General features: G+C 46.2%; 1 protein-coding gene across 3 annotated transcripts; it reads right to left on the reverse strand.

Moving 5' to 3' along the window:
* Positions 1–1,322: 1,322 nt before the first annotated feature.
* On the reverse strand, positions 1,323–9,180 carry LOC121533094 (ribonuclease inhibitor-like). 3 transcript variants are annotated; one of them, XM_041838859.1, is made up of 8 exons: positions 8,236–9,180; positions 6,604–6,951; positions 6,091–6,258; positions 5,802–5,972; positions 5,341–5,484; positions 5,095–5,268; positions 4,625–4,798; positions 1,323–2,119 (listed from the first exon to the last, which is right to left on the reverse strand). In XM_041838859.1, exons 1-8 carry the CDS (start codon positions 8,655–8,657, stop codon positions 2,083–2,085), a joined length of 1,638 nt encoding a protein of 545 aa, XP_041694793.1. In that variant the 5' UTR covers positions 8,658–9,180; the 3' UTR covers positions 1,323–2,082. The 3 variants fall into 3 exon arrangements, with proteins under 3 accessions (XP_041694793.1, XP_041694792.1, XP_041694795.1); XM_041838861.2 differs by lacking the exon at positions 1,323–2,119 and adding an exon at positions 3,933–4,403; XM_041838858.1 differs by lacking the exons at positions 4,625–4,798; positions 5,095–5,268; positions 5,341–5,484; ... (2 more) ...; positions 6,604–6,951; positions 8,236–9,180 and adding an exon at positions 2,252–3,547.
* Between the last annotated feature and the right edge of the window lie 7,955 nt (positions 9,181–17,135).

The raw sequence follows: 17,135 nt of genomic DNA on the forward strand, positions 1-17,135 counted from the left end.
TCAAGCCTACTACTGTTGTGTCGTCTGCAAACTTGATGATTGAGTTGGAGGCGTGCTTGGCCACGCAGTCATGGGTGAACAGGGAGTACAGGAGGGGGCTGAGCATGCACCCTTGTGGGGCCCCAGTGTTGAGGATCAGCGAAGTGGAGGTGTTGTTTCCTACCTTCACCACCTGGGGGCAGCCCGTCAGGAAGTCCAGGACCCAGTTGCACAGGGCGGGGTTCAGACCCAGGGCCTCAAGCTTAATGATGAGCTTGGAGGATACAGTTGAATGACCTTCTTGATCAAAACCAGTCAGGTTTCAAGACTGGTCATTCAACTGAGACTGCTCTTCTCTGTGTCACGGAGGCTCACCGCACTGCTAAAGCTAACTCTCTCTCCTCTGCTCTTGTCCTTCTAGACCTGTCTGCTGCCTTTGATACTGTGAACCATCAGATCCTCCTCTCCACCCTCTCCGAGCTGGGCATCTCCGGCACGGCTCACTCTTGGATTGCGTCCTACCTGACCGGTCGCTCCTACCAAGTGGCGTGGCGAGAAGCTGTCTCCGCACCACGTGCTCTCACCACTGTTGTCCACCAGGGCTCAGTTCTAGGCCCTCTCCTATTCTCGCTATACACCAAGTCACTTGGCTCTGTCATATCCTCACATGGCCTCTCCTATCATTGCTACGCAGACGACACACAACTAATCTTCTCCTTTCCCCCTTCTGATAACCAGGTGGCGAATCGCATCTCTGCATGTCTGGCAGACATATCAGTATGGATGACGGATCACCACCTCAAGCTGAACCTTGGCAAGACGGAGCTGCTCTTCCTCCCGGGGAAGGACTGCCCGTTCCATGATCTCGCCATCACGGTTGACAACTCCGTTGTGTCCTCCTCCCAGAGTGCGAAGAGCCTTGGCGTGACCCTGGACAACACCCTGTCGTTCTCCGCTAACATCAAGGCGGTGACCCGATCCTGTAGGTTCATGCTCTACAACATTCGGAGAGTACGACCCTGCCTTACACAGGAAGCGGCACAGGTCCTAATCCAGGCACTTGTCATCTCCCGTCTTGATTACTGCAACTCGCTGTTGGCTGGGCTCCCTGCCTGTGCCATTAAACCCCTACAACTCATCCAGAATGCCGCAGCCCGTCTGGTGTTCAACCTTCCCAAGTTCTCTCACGTCACCCCGCTCCTCCGTACACTCCACTGGCTTCCAGTTGAAGCTCGCATCTGCTACAAGACCATGGTGCTTGCCTACGGAGCTGTGAGGGGAACGGCACCTCCGTACCTTCAGGCTCTGATCAGTCCCTACACCCAAACGAGGGCATTGCGTTCATCCACAGGCCTCTAAAACGTATTCGAGTTTTTCTTGGAATAAAAACACACGATTTAATCAATTGTATTTGTATAGTAGATTTACTTAAAAGTATCACAGAGCAATAGTCAAATAATCTCCCTCAAGACATGCACGGTCAACTGATTTATGCATTCACAGAAGCGCCAACTTTTATAAAGAGTGCAAAACACATGTGAAACATTAAATACATATGGGGATATTCATTGAAAAATATCCATGACACAAAACAAGAGTCATTTGTTCATTAGTTTGGAGTTGGACACGGTATTGTGCCCTCGCCTGTGCCTTGAGTGGGATATGTGCCTTTTATGCATTAATCAGTTTCTTATTTTCTCCTCTATTGCTCTGATCCACAGTCGGCGCATAGCTTCGGACCTTTGTGGGTGCAAGACCCACAAACAAATCGGTGGCATTGTGCACAGCTTTCATGGGCCTGGTTCCGTGCACACTGCGTCTTCACCTGGCACTGTGTTCTCTTCCCAGCTGGGAGCTGGATGGGTGCCCGGGAAGGAGGCGGTGCGGCCTTGGCTGCTTCCTTGGCTGCTTCCTTGGCAGCTGCAGCTGCCTTCGTCTTGGCCCTCATGTGGTTCTCACGAAGCTCCCATGCCAGATCCATGATGAAATCTCGCCGTGGCGTTGTCTTGCCGGTACACTGGGTGAACAAAACGTGCGCGTTGATAGCAGCCAGGTCGAGCAGGTTGTAGAATACGGCAACAGGCCAGCGGCGAGTTCCACCTTTCACCGTGAACTGTCTGGCCATCTTATCCACACCAACCTGGAATAGAGTATTAAACGTTAGCAAAGTAATAGGAAAGAAATACACATTTGTTGCAGAAGAGCACAGTGCATGAAATATGGCAAAGTGCGCTTAAATGTGTAGCCTAAATGTATAGGCCTAATAGCCTACATTTTTGCTGTTATAGTGCATCATGGTATCCGGTTTTCTCCTTGTGTCACCGCCAATGGCAACTGTCGGATGCATAGTGCTCAGGATACAGATGTTTTTTCTAGGCTTCTTTCTGTAAACCGTAAGTGTTGCTTTGTCGTGCTTCAGCACTGTTGTGGAGAACAGCTCTGCTTGTGACTGGTCGCATGCAGATGGAGGCAGCTCCCGTCTCATCTTATTCACCACCCCAACCAGGCTTGTGTTCTTGTCAATCAACTTGTTTGCCAATGGCAGTGATGTGAAGACCTCGTCCGTGTTTACATTTCTACCCTTGCCAAGGTACGGTTCTACAAGCCTCATCACCACATTTTCAGGCTGCTGAGATTCATCTTTCCCCAGATATGGAAAGACATTCAGCACATACTTGCTGTCGACATCAGCTGCCAACCGAAACTTCATGCCCCACTTGTCTTGCTTGTAGGGGATGTACTGCGTAAAGCGACATTTCGTTTTCGTGGGGAACCATTGCTCCTCAACGGTGATGTTCACTCCTGGCTTGTAAGACGTAACACAGTTATGTACAAACGCGTTCCAAACTTCTGATACTAAGGCGAATTTGTCCGTTTCCAGGCGCATGCGTCTGGTCTCTCTTGCGTCAAAACGCAGGTATCGCATGATTTCTCTTAAGCGGTTCCGTGGCATGGTGTCTCGGAAGAAAGTGATCCCATACCTGTCTGACCAGAGGCTCTCCAAAGGCGTGTTCTTTCCTCCGTACAGTCCACGGACATACAGGAGCGCAATGAACGCTTCCAGCTCATCCACAGATATGTCCCACGTTTTGTCTCCTTTTGCTCTGTGCGCCTCAGCTACAGTACAGTCCCTGATTTGCTGCAACATCTCCATGTCACATAAACAATGAAAGCTGTCGAATGCTCTGTCGATTCTGTCTTTTGCGTAAGGTGTAGGACCCGACTCCACTTGGATTCCATTCTGTGCTGATAATCGACTCGGAGCATTGTCAGCAGGCTCTTTTATCCAAACCGTGCCGTCCTTCCCTGTCTCCTCTCTCTCTATCTCAGTTAGTGACGCCAGCACAGTGGGCATTGTTCGGGCTCTCTTGCGCCGAGGCAGAACAGGCTCATAGTCAGAATCGCAGTCAGAATCAGAATGTAATGAAGAATTCCCCCATTCATCATCAGAGTCGATCTCAGCATCAAGTTCCTCCCCTCCATCTGACTCCATCTCATCCAAATCTCGTAGCATTACCAGCGCTTCTCGCAGTGCCATTCTCGGTCTTGCTATTGTATGAATGACATCCATTCCTCTTTCGCGTCTCCATCTTCTTCTATGATATTCATATGATAATGGCGATCCACAAACAAACGTTAAAGGTGCATGCCGCCACCTACTGTGCAGGAGTGTGTGGTCAATCACGGTTTCCAACATCAGCTCCAAATGTCTAAATCCTCCTACCTAACTCAGTATTTCTGAGAAAATAGAAAAATAGTCCTACTAACTTATAATAGTACAGTTGATTAATACTATGTTTTAATACATTTAATGAATGTTTTAATATTTATTTATCAGCAACATATATACAATATTTTAATAAACCGTTTATTAATGCAATGTTTTAATTCATTTTAGAATGTTTTAATGAGTTTTTGACACTAAACGCCAAAAAGACGGTTCCCTGGGGGGGGGAAAACGTCTTCAAATGGCTCATTCATTCAGTCCCACTTCCTCGGTTAAACAAGAAAACACAATAAGGTAATTATGTAAAACATAGCATCCCCCGTCTCTTCAGTAAAGGCTACATCGTATACTGTAACATCTTGACATTGATGTGCAAAAAATACTGCATGGACTTGATTGAGGCTAGAGGTACTGAGTAACATCGTTCAGTACACAGACACTGGTTACATCCTAAATGGCATCCTACTTTAAACAATTCTATATAATTAACTTTTCAGGTTTAGGCACTTCTTTAATAAGTCTGTACAACAATCAATTCAATAATCTGAAAGCAAATCCCAGTCTGCGTCCGAGATAGCATCATATTCCCTTTACAATGAACCACTTTTCACCAGGGCAATTACGGAACTTGAGGATCAAGCTGAGATGCCAAGAAGAACCCCATCAAGCGAGTCAAGACCTCTCTCAATCGTTGATTCTAGAACAAAGAATAGTGTTACCACCATAGACATATAATACTACAAAATAATGTTCTCATTTCCTCCCTATTCTAGCAGAATCTTCCACTGACTAAAAATACCTGTGGGCCACACAATCCAATGATGGAAGGTTGACACACACACAAGGATTTACAGCCACAAAAGTCATTATAAATCAATGACTAACATCATTGTAAGCTTTGATGGCACCAGTACTTACTCTAGAGTCTGTAGTTTGTAGCGTGGGTCGTCCCTGATGGCAGAGAGAATTCTCAGTCCATCTTCTCCCGTGTCGTTTCCCATCAGGCCTAGCTCTGTGATGCTGGAGTGGCTGGACTTCAGGGCTAAGGCTAGGGAGGAGCAGCCCTCTGCTGTGATCCCACAGCATCTCAGACTGGAAAGAGAGGGAGGGGGGGGTGGAAAGAGAGAAAGGGCGAATGTGGGGGAGAGAGATGGGGATAGAGAGAAAGATAGTGGAGAAGGTCACCAGAGAGGGAGAAAAGATCTTCAATTTGTGTCGTTCAACAAGACTTTAAAAATGCTTTATAAATTGTATGAGTGATTTATAAGTGAACAAATGGCCAAGTCATTTTGTGAATATGCTTATAATAATTCATTGTGTGAAGAGCCTGCGATGCAATATCATAGACCAAGCCATGTGCTTTATAACTCTCTAATGATGTTACTTACAACAGTCTCTCCAGTGTACAGCACCTGGAGGTCAGTTCCAAGTAGAGTGTCTTCACGCCGCTGTCTCCCATGTCGTTTCCAGAGAGATCCAGCTCTTTCAGTTTGGTGAGGTTGGAGCCGAGAGCTTTAACCAGGTCCCCACAGCATTTCTCTGTCAGTTTACAGTCACTCAGCCTAGGTGGGGAGAGGTAATTACATTGAGAGAAAGTTGCCACACACACTAGGTCTAACCGTTGCAGAACTCACCTGAGGGTCTCAAGTGAAAACAAGCAGAATAAGACATCGGCCCAGTCATCCGAGTCGCCCAGATGGTTCCTGCTGATGTCCAGCTCTTTGAGGATAGAGTTGAAATGAAACCCTCTGGCTAGGGTGATGCCACAGCTCGCCACACTGGCGAGACAAGACAGAGGTAAAGAAAAAGCAACACTCTTCAATCTTCAGCTCCAGATCTAGGTTCAAATACTATTTTTCAGAGAATTTAAACGTTCGCTTTAGACTGCCTGGAGAGCCAGATGGCCGAACAGGGTTTGCACTTTTGCGACTATTCAATTGGTTCCATTGTGCCAGGCAAGCTCAATCAACCCAAGTTTGACAGTATTTGAAATAATTTCAAATAGTATTTGAACCAACCAAAGTCTGTCAGCTTACATGGAGTAGGGGCTAGGGGAGATAGGTCCTTACACTCTCAGTGGGGTAAGCTAGCTTACTTGAGTTTCTCCAGTTGACAGCCGGGCAGTCCGAAGGCTTTGCAGAGCATCTTGACCCCCTCATCCTTCAGGTTGTTGTTGCTCAGGTTGAGCTCCTTCAGACTGGGGATGTTCACCAGACATCCAGACATGTTCTCACAGCATTTCTCAGTGACCTGACAACAGTACAACCTGGTGGTGGAGAAAACATGTATTCCACTTTAGAATCAGTGAGGTGGAATGTGTATGTGTGTGCTCTCTCAATACCCATTTAGTTGAAGCACTATGTATTAGTCCCAGCGGTACTCACTCCAGTTTGTATATCTGGGTTGACTTCAGTAAATCCATGAGCATCTCCACCCCCCCGTCTCCCAGGTTGTTCATGCTGATGTCCAGCTCTCTCAGGTGTCTGGGGTTGTCTATCAGCAACACTGACAGCGCTTGGCACAGCACCAGGCCCAGCTTGCAGTTTGAGAGCCTAATAAAGATTAAAATACTTTAGAAGACGTGGCCTATGTGGTCCAGAGGTTAGTGCCACGGACCCCAGCACAGATGTACAGCCTAGGCTACCAGAGTCGGCATGAGTTCAAATCCGACCCATGCCATTCTGACTCGCAAACTCTCCTCTTCACTGTCCTAGCTCAATACAACTACATTATACCCTTAAAATAATGTAAAATAGTTTAGAAGACAACTGTATTTCCTTTATGAGGAGAACTTCATTTGCATCAAACCACAGGATAAACCCATAGGGGAACTGAATTAAATGATGTTAGAAGTGGGGGAACACATGATCAGAACGGGCCACTGATTCAATACTCACTTCAGGATCTGCAGTTCGCACTTAACAACCTTTAGTCCGTCAACGAGAAGAAACATCCCCGATTCTCCCGGTTCGTTGCCGCTCAGATCCAGCTCTCGCAGGTGCGAGGGGTTGGATTTGAGAGCTTTGGCCAGAGCGGAAAAGCCATCCTGTTTCACCCTGCAGCCGGACAGGTTCAGTCTCTCCAGTCGGCAGTGTGGCTTGGCCAGGCCGGTCGCCAGTAGCTGCACTCCTGTGTCCTTCAGCGTGTTGAAACTCAGGTCCAGAGCTTTAAGATTGGACACCTTTGAGGTGAGCGCCGAGGCCAGACATTCACAGGATTTCTCAGTCAGGTTGTGATATGACAGCCTGGTGGGGAGGGTTTATGGAATCAAAAAGAACATTAGAAGTCATACTATTAGCCACTTGAACCCCCAAAACTGTAAGACGAGCCCAACAAACTTGAATTACATCATTTTGATGACAATTATCTTGTGCATTACGGACATTTCATATCGATATACAGTGCCCTCCACTAATATTGGCACCCTTGGTAAATATGAACAAAACAGGCTGTGAAAAAATGTTATTTGCTGTTTATCCTCTTGGTCTTTCATTCAAAAATATTCACAAAAATCAAACCTTTAATTGAATAAAAATGATTGAAAAAAATTAATGTGAAATAAATGAAATAAATATTTTTATCCGAAACGTGTGCCACAATTATTGGCACCCCTAGAAATTCTTATGAGTAAAATCTAACTGAAGTATATTCCCATTCATATTTTACGTTAAGTTCACCTGAGTGATTAGGAACACTTAAGTGGTAAGCCATGACTTACCACTTAAGTCAAACCTTTAATTGAATTAAAATGATTGAAAAAAATAGGAAGGCGAGTTAGGGAATCAAAAATAACATAGCCATACTAGCAGACCCTAAACTAACAGAACTGTGTAATGACCATAAAACCAACAAACCTGAATTACATCACTGTGATGACAATTATCTTGTGTGTTGCAGATATTTCATATCGATATATACAGTGAGTGCCAAAAGTATTGAGACAGTGACAATTTTTTTTGTTTGTTTTGGCTTTGACACATTTTTTGTTTGTTTTGGCTCTGATACAATGACTATGAGTCTAAAGTGCAGATTGTCGGCTTTACTTTTAGGGTATTTTCATCCATATCGGGTGAATCGTTTAGAAATTACAGAACTTTTTGTACATAGTCCCCCCATTTTAGGGGACCAAAAGTATTGGGCCAAATTCACTTATGTGTATTAAAGCAGTAAAAAGTGAAGCATTTGGTCCCATATTCATAGCACGCAATGACTACATCAAGCTTGTGACTCTACAAATTGAAATGAATGGTAAATAATGTAGTGTATCATGTTGGATGCACTTTTATTGTAAATAAGAATAGAACATGTTTCTAAACACAATCGTTTTGGTCCTATAAAAATGGGGGGACTAGCCCATGTACAAAAAGTGCTGTAATTTCTACACGGTTCACCCAATATGGATAAAAATTGTATCATATCATATCCAAAGTGCTGGAGTACAGAGCCAAAGCAACAACAAATGTGTCACTGTCCCAATAATAGTGGAGCTCACTGTAATAGCTGGTATTGTTAAATGACCAAGTACTTACGTGGCTCTCTGGCAAGCTTTGATCACTGGCAGCATCCTCAGAAGTTCCTTGTCTCCTCTCTTCTTTACTTCCAACCCAAGCATGTCTGTTGACCCAGACGTCAGTGCCATTAAAAGAGCGGACAGGTCAGACCAATGTGCACATGGGTATTTGGCATCTGGGGGGATTCCCGTCTTGAGAAAGTGCACGCAATCAGTTTCTAGAGAGCTGTCACCCAGTTCCATCAGGCAGTTCAGCAGGTTGACTGTCTTCGGTAAAGCGGGATTCTCCATGACCTTCTTCTGGATATACTCTACCATTTCCGTCAGTGTATTCGACGAGTTGTAGCTGGCCTCTGCGATTGACTGGATGAAGCTCTGCGAGATGCCGAGGAGGAAGCGGAGGAAGAGGTCCAGCTTTCCGTTTTTGCTCTGCAAGGCCATGTCCACTGCATTCCTCAGGTTTTCGTCTTAGCTGTTGCAGGATTGAAGAAACCACATTGCAGCAAAGAAGTCCTGAATGGTAGTATGCCCAAAGTAGTAGATCTTCTTTTGATTGTGCCCAATATCCTCCCTGAAGATGGGTATGCTTCCTTTTGCAAACTCGGACCCCTCGAGAGTCAATGTCGCACTCTCGTAGGTCTTCCCTGTAGAAAACTGTGTTGCCTTTCACCAACAGCTTAAAGGCTAGTTCCCCAAATTTAATAGCCATCTTCTGTGTATTATGGTCCCGTGTTTGAAACAGGGCGAGTAGGTCAGTGTACATTGGAGTCAGAGCTCCGGGGTCACATTCTTTATTGGATAGCCATGTCTGTCTCCCAAGGAGTGACGCACAAATCGAACAGATAATAGGTATCTGGCATAAGACGTAGAGGCTTTTTGAGTACTTCAAGTAGTCGATAATTGCATTGGCTTGGTCCTTGTCAAACGACCACCCCTCATCACTGTCAAACGCTCCCTAAAACACTTTAGCGAGCAGGCCTTCCGAATTGACCTGGCCCAGGTATCCTGGATGGATATAGATCTAATTCCGTCAGTAGAGGATGCCTGGTTGTTCTTTAAAAGTAATTTCCTCTCAATCTTAAATAAACATGCACCATTCAAAAAATACAGAACTAAGAACAGATATAGCCCCTGGTTCTCCTCAGACTTGACTGCCCTTGACCAGCACAAAAACATCCTGTGGCGTACTGCATTAGCATCAAATAGCCCCCGCGATATGCAACTTTTCAGGGAAGTCAGAAACCAATATACACAAGCAGTTAGGAAAGCAAAGGCTAGCTTTTTCAAATAGAAATTTGCATCCTGGGACATTGTAAAGTCCATGGAGAATAAGAGCACCTCCTCCCAGCTGCCCACTGCACTGAGGCTAGGAAACACTATCACCACAATAATCGAGAATTTCAACAAGCATTTTGCTATGGCTGGCCATGCTTTCCAGCTGGATACCACTACCCCGGCCACCAGTTCTGCACCCTCCGCTGCAACTTGCCCATGCCCCCCCCACCTCTCCTTCACACAAATTCAGACAGCTGATGTTCTGAAAGAGCTGAAAAATCTGGACCCCTACAAATCATCTGGGCTAGACAATCTGGACCCTTTCTTTCTAAAACTAGCCGCCGAAATTGTCGCAAACCCTATTACTAGCCTGTTCAACCTCTCTTTGGTAACGTCTGAGATCCCCAGAGATTGGAAAGCTGCCGCGGTCATCCCCCTCTTCAAAGGGGGTGACACTCTAGATCCAAACTGTTACAGACCTATATCCATCCTGCCCTGCCTTTCGAAAGTTTTTGAAAGCCAAGTCAACAAACAGATCACCGACCATTTCGAATCCCACCGTACCTTCTCCGCTATGCAATCCGGTTTCCGAGCTGGTCATGGGTGCACCTCAGCCACGCTCAAGGTCCTAAACGATATTATAACCGCGATCGATAATAGACAGTACTGTGCAGCCGTCTTCATCGACCTGGCCAAGGCTTTCGACTCTGTCAACCACCGCATTCTTATTGGCAGACTAAATAGCCTTGGTTTCTCAAATGACTGCCTCGCCTGGTTCACCAACTACTTCTCAGATTTCAATGTGTCAAATCAAAGGGCCTGTTGTCTGGACCTATGGCAGTCTCTATGGGGGTGCCACAGGTTTCAATTCTTGGGCCGACTCTTTTCTCTGTGTATATCAATGATGTCGCTCTTGCTGCTGGTGACTCTCAAATCCACCTCTACGCAGACGACACCATTTTGTATACATCTGGCCCTTCATTGGACACTGTGTTAACAAACCTCCAAACAAGCTTCAATGACATACAACACTCCTTCAGTAGCCTCCAACTGCTCTTAAACACTAGTAAAACTAAATGCATGCTCTTCAATCGAACGCTGCTGGCACCCGCCCACCCGACTAGAATCACTACTCTCGACGGGTCTGACCTAGAGTATGTGGACAACTACAAATACCTAGGTGTCTGGTTAGACTGTAAACTCTCCTTCCAGACTCACATTAAGAATCTCCAATCCAAAGTTAAATCTAGAATCGGCTTCCTATTTTGCAGCAAAGCCTCCTTCACTCATGCTGCCAAATATGCCCTCGTAAAACTGACTATCCTACCGATCCTTGACTTCGGCGATTTACAAAATAGCCTCCAACACTCTACTCAGCAAATTGGATGTTGTCTATCACAGTGCCATCCGTTTTGTCACCAAAGCCCCATATACTACCCACCACTGTGACCTGTACGCTCTTGTTGGCTGGTCCTCACTACATACAGTGAGGGAAAAAAGTATTTGATCCCCTGCTGATTTTGTACGTTTGCCCACTGACAAAGACATGATCAGTCTATAATTTTAACGGTAGGTTTATTTGAACAGTGAGAGACAGAATAACAACAACAAAATCCAGAAAAATGCATGTAAAAAATGTTATAAATTGATTTGCATTTTAATGAGGGAAATAAGTATTTGACCCTTCTGCAAAACATGACTTAGTACTTGGTGGTAAAACCCTTGCTGGCAATCACAGAGGTCAGACGTTTCTTGTAGTTGGCCAACAAATTTGCACACATCTCAGGAGGGATTTTGTCCCACTCCTCTTTGCAGATCTTCTCCAAGTCATTAAGGTTTCGAGGCTGATGTTTGGCAACTCGAACCTTCAGCTCCCTCCACAGATTTTCTATGGGATTAAGGTCTGGAGACTGGCTAGGCCACTCCAGGACCTTAATGTGCTTCTTCTTGAGCCACTCCTTTGTTGCCTTGGCCGTGTGTTTTGGGTCATTGTCATGCTGGAATACCCATTCCCGACCCATTTTCAATGCCCTGGCTGAGGGAAGGAGGTTCTCACCCAAGATTTGACGGTACATGGCCCCGTCCATCGTTCCTTTGATGCGGTGAAGTTGTCCTGTCCCCTTAGCAGAAAAACACCCCCAAAGCATAATGTTTCCACCTCCATGTTTGACGGTGGGGATGGTGTTCTTGGGGTCATAGGCAGCATTCCACCTCCTCCAAACACGGCGAGTTGAGTTGATGCCAAAGAGATCGATTTTGGTCTCATCTGACCACAACACTTTCACCCAGTTCTCCTCTGAATCATTCAGATGTTCATTGGCAAACTTCAGACGGGCCTGTATATGTGCTTTCTTGAGCAGGGGGACCTTGCGGGCGCTGCAGAATTTCAGTCCTTCACGGCGTAGTGTGTTACCAATTGTTTTCTTGGTGACTATGGTCCCAGCTGCCTTGAGATCATTGACAAGATCCTCCTGTGTAGTTCTGGGCTGATTCCTCACCGTTCTCATGATCATTGCAACTCCACGATGTGAGATCTTGCATGGAGCCCCAGGCCAAGCGAGATTGACAGTTATTTTGTGTTTCTTCCATTTGCGAATAATCGCACCAACTGTTGTCACCTTCTCACCAAGCTGCTTCGCGATGGTCTTGTAGCCCATTCCAGCCTTGTGTAGGTCTACAATCTTGTCCCTGACATCCTTGGAGAGCTCTTTGGTCTTGGCCATGGTGGAGAGTTTGGAATCTGATTAATTGATTGCTTCTGTGGACAGGTGTCTTTTATACAGGTAACAAGCTGAGATTAGGAGCACTCCCTTTAAGAGTGTGCTCCTAATCTCAGCTCGTTACCTGTATAAAAGACACCTGGGAGCCAGAAATCTTTCTGATTGAGAGGGGGTCAAATACTTATTTCCCTCATTAAAATGCAAATCAATTTATAACATTTTTGACATGCGTTTTTCTGGTTTTTGTTGTTGTTATTCTGTCTCTCACTGTTCAAATAAACCTACCATTAAAATTATAGACTGATCATTACATTTACATTTACGTCATTTAGCAGACGCTCTTATCCAGAGCGACTTACAAATTGGTGCATTCACCACTTTACAATTATTTTTATTTTTTTTATTTTTTTTGGGGGGGGGGGGTAGAAGGATTACTTTATCCTATCCCAGGTATTCCTTAAAGAGGTGGGGTTTCAAATGTCTCCGGAAGGTGGTGAGTGACTCCGCTGTCCTGGCGTCGTGAGGGAGCTTGTTCCACCATTGGGGTGCCAGAGCAGCGAACAGTTTTGACTGGGCTGAGCGGGAACTATGCTTCCGCAGAGGAAGGGGAGCCAGCAGGCCAGAGGTGGATGAACGCAATGCCCTCGTTTGGGTGTAGGGACTGATCAGAGCCTGAAGGTACGGAGGTGCCGTTCCCCTCACAGCTCCATAGGCAAGCACCATGGTCTTGTAACAGATGCGAGCTTCAACTGGAAGCCAGTGGAGTGTGCGGAGGAGCTGGGTGACGTGAGAGAACTTGGGAAGGTTGAACACCAGACGGGCTGCGGCATTCTGGATGAGTTGTAGGGGTTTAATGGCACAGGCAGGGAGCCCAGCCAACAGCGAGTTGCAGTAATCCAGACGGTAGATGACAAGTGCCTGGATTAGGACCTGTGCCGCTTCCTGTGTAAGGCAGGGTCGTACTCTCCGAATGTTGTAGAGCATGAACCTACAGGATCGGGTCACCGCCTTGATGTTAGCGGAGAACGACAGGGTGTTGTCCAGGGTCACGCCAAGGCTCTTCGCACTCTGGGAGGAGGACACAACGGAGTTGTCAACCGTGATGGCGAGATCATGGAACGGGCAGTCCTTCCCCGGGAGGAAGAGCAGCTCCGTCTTGCCAAGGTTCAGCTTGAGGTGGTGATCCGTCATCCATACTGATATGTCTGCCAGACATGCAGAGATGCGATTCGCCCACCTGGTTATCAGTGGGCAAACGTACAAAATCAGCAGGGGATCAAATACTTTTTTCCCTCACTGTATTTGTCGCCAAACCCACTGGCTCCAGGCCATCTATAAATCACTGCTAGGCAAATCCCCGCCTTATCTTAGCTCATTGGTCACCATAGCAACACCCACCCTTAGTATGCGCTCCAGCATACTACGGGTGGTCATCCCCAAAGCCAACACCTCCTTTGGTCATCCCCAAAGCCAACACCTCCTTTGGCCGCCATTCCTTCCAGTTCTCTGCTGCCAATGACTGGAACGAATTGCAAAAATCTCTGAAGCTGGAGACTCTTATCTCCCTCACTAACTTTAAGCATCAGTTGTCAGAGCACCTTACCGATCACTGCACCTGTAAACAGCCAGGTCGCAGTTGTAAATGAGAACTTTTTCTCAACTGGCTTACCTGGTTAAATAATCTTATCTGAATACCCATCTGTTTAATCCTGCCATGGGTTTGTAGCACATCATAAAGCAGGTCTTATCTGCTACGTGAGCCAAAGGACTGGAGACACATTAACACTGCACATGAGTCAGAGCAAATAACTACTCTGTCTGGCTTAGCTTCCTCCACCCACTGCAAGGCCAACAGTATGGCCATCAGCTCCACCGTATATACAGCCAGATGATTTGTAATACGTTTCCTGACTTCCACCCCACATTCCTGCACTACAAATGCTGACCCAGTACGTCCTGTCCTTGGATCTTTTGAACCATCTGTGTAAATGGCCACAAAATCCTGATACACAGTTTCCAGACGTCTCTTAAAGAAATCATCTGGATCAACACCCTCCCTATCTATCTGTAGTCTCTCCAACACTTCTAGATCAACTACTGGAGGCGGGAGTAGCCATGGTGGATTTACAGGAATAACTACCGCTGGACTAAACTCCCATCTCCTTTGCCTGGGTATTACCCATCCACCCAAAGCTCGTGTTCTGTCTTCGCTCATGTTCCCAGCATGACTGTAAAATCCCTTTCGCAGGATGAGACACCCCATGTCCCTGTAGGTTGACCCAATAATTCATTGCCAGCTGCTGTCTCCTAATATGCAATGGCATATCCCCCATCTCCACCTGTAATGCAGCCACTGGGGACGTCCGAAACGCCCCACTACATATTCTGAGTCCTTGCCCCTGTATGACATCTAGCCTTTCCAGTGAGGTCTGGGCTGCCGAACCATATGCTATACTTCCATAATATATTACAGATCGGATCAATGCAACATACATGGTCTTCAATTAGGAACGCCCAGCCCCCCACTCCTTCCCCGTCAGACAGCGCATCATATTTAGCACCTTCTTACACTTTCCCATCACTCTCTCAATGTGTTCTGCCCAGGTCAGTCTAGTATCAAAGTATACCCCAAGGAACCTGAAGGCCCTCCACCCTCTCCAGGTTTCTCCCATATAACCTCAAGCATACCTCATCTCCCACCTTTCTCCTGGTAAAGAACACTGTTTGAGTTTTCTCTACAGAGAACCTGAATCCCCACATTAGTACCCACCGCTCTACCTCATCAATTGCTTCCTGCACCTTCCTGACTATGTATGGCACATTTCTTCCCCTCTTCCATAAGGCACAATCATCTGCAAATACCGACCTCCCTATATCTGGCTGTACCTGAGAGTAAACATCATTGATCATGATTGAGAACAGAGGACTAATCACGCTCCCCTGCGTGTACCATTATCCACCAAGTAGCTGCCTGTTAAAGACTTCCCCACCCTCACCTGGATAGACCTTCCAAACAGGAAATCCTTTATCCAATCACTGCGTCTCAGTAAATACACGTGTTTTAAAAGAGGTCGAGGAGGCAGCACCAAACTCTGTTGCAGTTTCCGGTCTTTTTCTTCTTCTTCAGTGGGGTTTATCGGCGGTTGGCATCCAACGTTAAGGTGCATTACCGCCACCTACTGTACTGGAGTGTGGGCCAGAGACAGGGAGAAACTAAATCCTACCTGCCCCGTTTCTCTTAAAAAATACAACAAAAAGACTATATCTAATGACGTTCTACTCAATATACTTTTAAAACTAATTTCCTGTATCCTCTTCTCCCTCATACTAGATCCTCTCTCTTTCCCTCTGATACTGCCCACACTGTAGTAATAATGTTCCACGGTCTCTGTTTCCTGACAATAATTACACTTTCCTGATGGATGCTTCGCTATCATTTACATTTACTTCATTTAGCAGACGCTCTTATCCAGAGCGACTTACAGTTAGTGAGTGCGTACATTTTCATACTGGCCCCCCGTGGGAAACGAACCCACAACCCTGGCGTTGCAAGCGCCATGCTCTAACAACTGAGCTACACGGGATCCCGATCACATTTAATGTCTTATTCAACTGGCTGTGTCCCATCCTTAATCTTGTAAAATATAGCCTCCTCTCTTCTGCCCCTTCCTGCCGTTCTCCCCTCCCCGACTTTCCACTGTACTTGAAATACATGCCTTCCCTTATTATCTCTATTCCAGTTTCCGGACAAAACAAGATACACGCAAAAGAGCTAAAAGTCAAGAACAGGGGCGTCAGCAGGACACAGCGTTTTGGAACGTCCAGATAGAAATATGCTATGTAGAACAAACATGCCTCTTCGACATGTACAATAATGAATCACGTCAACGTTTTGCAACTGAACGTGCCCTTATTCCCATTCAGGACACATTTGAGTTTCAAAATCATTTTTGTCCACTATCAATTAGGTGAAATGTAATCTCATACCAAATGTAGCCTAAATATAATATGGCCACGGACGTGTTGAAAAATAACGCAGCAGCTCTGTAGCCTAACAAATGAAAATATTTACGGTACTGCTGTGAAATGTATTTTGGATAGCCTATGTTAACGGAATTTGTAAACTTTTGTTAGCTTATGCTAGGCCTACTTGCAATTGAATTTTGTGAGCTGAGGCTGAGGGGAGTGAGGGATAGAGGACAGGTGAAAAGGGGGACGGGGAGAAAGAGTGGGGAGGGGTAGGTGGGAGGTGGGAGGTGATGATAAAGTCTAATTTAAATTCAACATTTACGTTTTAGTCATCTAGCAGATTCATTCATTCCCACTATAGTCCACTATAGTCCATTGGCACTTGCTTAAAAAGCCATTTGGAGACGTTATCACCTTCCCCTACCGCCACCCCTACTCCCCACTCCCCCCTCCACTCTCTCCTGCTCTCCTGCGTAATTCATAGGCTACAATGGCAAGACCGCAAATTGAGGTGAAAGAAGCGCTGACAATGCTACGAGATTTGGATGAAATGGAGTCAGATGGACTGGAGGAACTTGATGCTGAGATCGACTATGATGATGAATGGGGGAATTCTTCAATAGATTTCGATGCTGGTTGCGATTCTGATTATGAGCCTGATCTGCCTCAGCCTCGGCACAAGAGAGGCCGAACGATGCCCACCGTGCAGGTGTCACCAACTCAGATGGAGGGAGAGGAGAAGAGGAAGGAGGGCACGGTTTGGATAAAACAGCCAGTGGACAACGCTACAGGTCGATTATTAGCACAGAATGGCACCCCATTGGAGTCGGGCCCTACACCTTATGCTAAAGGTAGAATCGACAGAGCATTCGACAGCTTCCATTGTTTATGTGACATGCAGATATTGCAGCACATCAAGGACTGTACTGTAGCTGAGGCGCGCCAGGCGAAAGGA

This window comes from Coregonus clupeaformis, unplaced genomic scaffold, assembly GCF_020615455.1.
Source record: "Coregonus clupeaformis isolate EN_2021a unplaced genomic scaffold, ASM2061545v1 scaf0331, whole genome shotgun sequence".
NCBI classification, from domain to species: Eukaryota; Metazoa; Chordata; class Actinopteri; order Salmoniformes; family Salmonidae; genus Coregonus; species Coregonus clupeaformis.

Coding starts and splice junctions, on each gene's coding strand:
- LOC121533094 (XM_041838858.1), bottom strand. CDS start 3,517: ATGGCACTGCGAGAAGCGCTGGTAATGCTACGAGATTTGGATGAGATG. Junction 2,120..2,251: donor TGCACTATAACAGCAAAAAT/GTAGGCTATTAG, acceptor ACTCTATTCCAG/GTTGGTGTGGATAAGATGGC.